At 48.8% G+C, this 4,074-nt stretch overlaps 1 protein-coding gene across 1 annotated transcript in view; it reads right to left on the bottom strand.

Annotated features, from left to right (window-relative positions):
• Positions 1–4,074, bottom strand: part of LOC107293091 (myosin-7) — a 65,531-nt gene that overhangs the window by 42,755 nt on the left and 18,702 nt on the right. The window contains exons 11-12 of the mRNA XM_029285316.1: positions 3,206–3,355; positions 1,802–1,972 (exon numbers count right to left, since the gene is read on the bottom strand). Of these exons, the coding sequence (XP_029141149.1) occupies positions 1,802–1,972; positions 3,206–3,355 (321 nt within the window). The remainder of the gene's footprint in view (positions 1–1,801; positions 1,973–3,205; positions 3,356–4,074) is intronic.

Below are 4,074 nucleotides of genomic sequence, written 5' to 3'. Positions count from 1 at the left end.
CCGAAATGGTACAGGGCAGTGATGGCGAACCTCTTAGAGACCGAGTGCCCAAACTGCAACCCAAAACCCACTTATGTATCATCGTGTCCTGGGTAGGCGTGGCCCATTGGGTGGGTGTGGCCCATTGGATGGGCATGGCTGCGGTGGTAATGGCAGACTGGATGGGATTAAAAAATTCAATTAATCAATTCCAACTTTGCGAGATCTTTTCTTTTCCAGTGAGAAGTTGAAATTGATTGATTGATTGAACCTTTTTTTTTTTTTGCACACGGCGGCGGAGGCCTAAAGCGAAAAGGTTTTATAAAACCCAGCTGAAGGCCTAGGACTGGGGCGACGGCGTGCGTGCCCACAGAGAGGGCACGCGTGCCATAGGTTCACCACCAAGGACTTAGGGTTAGGGTTACGTCACCATGAATTTGGAGATAAAAATGGACATGGCCAACAAATTCGGAGTGCTTGGGTATGGTTAGGAAGTCACTGACCTTTCTAGGCTGCCCTATCTATGTTTCCTGGTAAAATACATGGGAAAATCCCATTGGAGGGAAATTCCACTTAGGGTTAGGGTTCGGTCACCATGAACTTATATACCATTTCAGACAAATGGCTGTCCAGTTTCTTCTTAAAAACTTCCAGTGTTGGAGCATTCACAACTTCTGGAGGCAGGTTGTTCCATTGGTTAATTGTTCTGTCAGGAAGTTTCTCCTTAGTTCTAGGTTGCTTCTCTCCTTGATTAGTTTCCACCCATTGCTCCTTGTCCTGCCTTCAGGCGCCTTGGAAAATAGCTTGACTCCCTCTTCTTTGGGGCAGCCCCTGAGATATTGGAACACTGCTATCATGTCCCCCCTCGTCCTTCTCTTCATTAAACTAGACATACTCAATTCCAGCAGCTGTTCCTTATATGCTTTAGCCTCCAGTCCCCTAATCATCTTTGTTGCTCTTCTCTGCACTCTTTCCAGAGTCTCAACATCTTTTTTACATCGTGGTGACCAAAACTGGACACAGTATTCCAAGTGTGGTCTTACCAAGGAACTATCATCCACTTCTTATATTCACAGTCTAACCAGAAGTTGTGGGTGCTCCAACACTGGAGGTTTTTAAGAAGAGAATGGACAACCATCTCTTTGAAATAGTATAAGGTCTCCTGCTTGAGCAGGAGGTTGGACTAGATGACCTCCAAGGTCCCTTCCAGCTCTGAAATTCCTCCTCCTCCTCCTCTTCCTCCTTTTAAGAAGAGATTGGACTGATTGGGGATTGGACTAGATGGCCTCCAAGGTCCCTTCCAGCTCTGCTATTCCTCCTTCTCCTTCTCCTTCTCCTCCTCTTCCTCCTCCTCCTCCTCCTCCTCCTTTTAAGAAGAGATTGGACTGATTGGGGATTGGACTAGATGGCCTCCAAGGTCCCTTCCAGCTCTGTTATTCCTCCTCCTCCTCCTCCTCCTCCTCCTCCTCCTCCTCCTCCTTTTAAGAAGAGATTGGGGATTGGACTAGATGACCTCCAAGGTCCCTTCCAGCTCTGTTATTTCTCCTTCTCCTCTTCCTCCTCCTCCTCCCCCCTCCTCCTTTTAAGAAGAGACTGGACTGATTGGGGATTGGACTAGATGACCTCCAAGGTCCCTTCCAACTCATTATTCTGTTAAACCAGAAGAATCAGATCTTCCTAGAATCTGAATCCTCTTTCTTCTGCTCCCAACTGATCAAGGGGTTGTTGAGCTCCTAATAACCCAACTGTGGTTCAGGGAAGTTCATCTGAGATACACTTTGAGGAAGAAACGATACGAGATTTATCCGATTCCCCAACTTACCTTCTCAATGAGGTCGATGCAGGCCTGGAGGTCCATGCCGAAGTCAATGAAGACCCATTCGATGCCCTCCTTCTTGTACTCCTCTTGTTCCAGCACAAACATGTGGTGGTTGAAGAACTGCTGCAGCTTCTCGTTGGTGAAGTTGATGCAGAGCTGCTCAAAGCTGTTGAACTGGGGGGGGAGGGGAGGGGAAAGGAAGTTATGGACCTTCGCGCAGGTGAGCATTTCCAGAAGATCAGACTTTTTTTTTTCTTTTTTCAGCAGGGACCACCATCAGTTAGGTCAAGGCTCCTGGAAATTAGGGAGGGAGGGAGGAAGGAAGGGTGGGTAGATGGAGGGAGGGAGGGATAGATGAATAATGGAAAGATGGATAGATAGGTGGGTGGGTGGGTGGAAGGAAGGAAGGAAGGAATGAAGGTTGAGTGGAAGGAATAAAGGAAGGAAGGGTGAGTGGAAGGAAGGAACGAAGGAACGAAGGAAGGAAGGAAGGAAGGAACGAAGGAAGGAAGGAAGGAACGAAGGAAGGGTAGATGGAGGGGGATGGATGGATGGATGGATGGATGGGTGGAAAGATGGGTGGGTTGAGTGGAAGGAAGGAAGGAAGGAAGGAAGGAAGAAAGGAAGGAAAGAAGGAAGGAAGGAAGGAAGGAAAGAAGGAAAGAAGGAAAGAAGGAAAGAAGGAAAGAAGGAAAGAAGGAAGGAAAGATTGGATGGATGGATGGGTGGGTGAGTGGGTGAGTGAGTGAGTGAGTGGACGAGAGAGAGGGAGGGAGGGAGGAAGGAATAAAGGAAGGAAGGAAGGATGGATGGATGCGAGTGAGTGGAAGGAAGGGAGGGAGGAAGGAAGGAACAAAGGAAGGAAAAGGAAGGAAGAAAAGATGGAAGGATGGATGGATGGATGGGTGGGTGGGTGGATGGGTTGGTGGGTGAGTGGGTGAGTGAGTGAGTGAGTGGACGAGAGAGAGGGAGGGAGGAAGGAATAAAGGAAGGAAGGACGGATGGATGGATGCGAGTGAGTGAGTGGAAGGAAGGGAGGGAGGAAGGGAGGAAGGAAGGAACAAAGGAAGGAAAAGGAAGGAAGAAAAGATAGATGGATGGATGGATGGATGGATGGATGGGTAGGTGGGTGGGTGAGTGAGTGAGTGAGTGAGTGAGTGGAAGGGAGGGACAGAGGGAGGGAGGAAGAAGGAAAGATGGAAGGATGCATGGATGGAATGATGGGTGGATGGATGGATGGGTGGGTGAGTGAATGAGTGAGTGGAAGGGAGGGAGGGAAGGAGGGAGGGAGGAAGGGAGGAAGGAAAGAAGGAAGGAAGGAAGGAAGGACCACCCAAAGTCAACCCACCAATGGAGGTTACACGGGTCTCCCCCTGCTCCCTGTAGACCCTGTTGTCATGGACTTACATCGAAGATCTCAAATCCTGCAATGTCCAAGACGCCGATGAAATACTGCCGAGGCTGCTTGGTCTCCAAAGAGTTGTTGATCCTGACCACCATCCAGCTGAACATCTTCTCATACACGGACTTGGCCAGGGCCCCGATGGCATAATACACCTGGGTGGACAGGAGGGATCGGGGATTTGCATTGTGAAACATAGAATGGTAGTGTTGGAAGGGACCTTGGAGGTCTTCTAGTCCCACCCCCTTCTCAGGCAGGAGATCCTAGACCAGGGCTCTTCAAACTTGGCCGTTCTATGACTTGTGGACTTCAACTCCCAGAATTCCTCAGCCAGGCATGCCTGGCTGAGGAATTCTGGGAGTTGAGGCCCACAAGTCATAAAAGGACTGAGTTGGAAGACCCCTGTCCTATACCATTTCAGACAAATGGTTCTCCAGTCTCTTTTTGAAAGCCTCCAGTGATGGAGCATGGGCAACTTCTGAAGACAAGCTGTTGATTGCTCTCACCATTAGGAAACGTTTCCTTACTTCTAGGTTGCTTCTCTCCTTGGTCAGTTTCCATCCATTGTTTCTGGTCTTGCCTTTGGGGGCTTTGGAAAGTAGCCTGACCCCCTCGTCTTTGTAGGAGCCCCTCAACTACTGGAAGACTGCTATCCTGTCCCCCCTGGTCCTTCTCTTCATTAAACTGGACCTACCCAATTCCAGCAACCGTTCTTTATATATTTTAGCCTCCAGTCCCCTGATCATCTTTGTTGCTCTTCTCTGCACTCTTTCTAGAGTCTCAACATCTTTTTTGTATTGTGGTGACAGTCATTGTTTCATACAAACACCCCTCCAATAAAGGAGAACTTTTGTAGCTCAGGGTTAAAATGAGA

Source organism: Protobothrops mucrosquamatus, unplaced genomic scaffold (genome assembly GCF_001527695.2).
Source record: "Protobothrops mucrosquamatus isolate PMUCROS unplaced genomic scaffold, P.Mucros_1.0 scaffold1499, whole genome shotgun sequence".
Taxonomy (NCBI): domain Eukaryota; kingdom Metazoa; phylum Chordata; class Lepidosauria; order Squamata; family Viperidae; genus Protobothrops; species Protobothrops mucrosquamatus.
The sequence above is the reverse complement of the archived record's forward strand: the minus strand, read 5'-3'. Positions and strand labels throughout refer to the sequence as shown.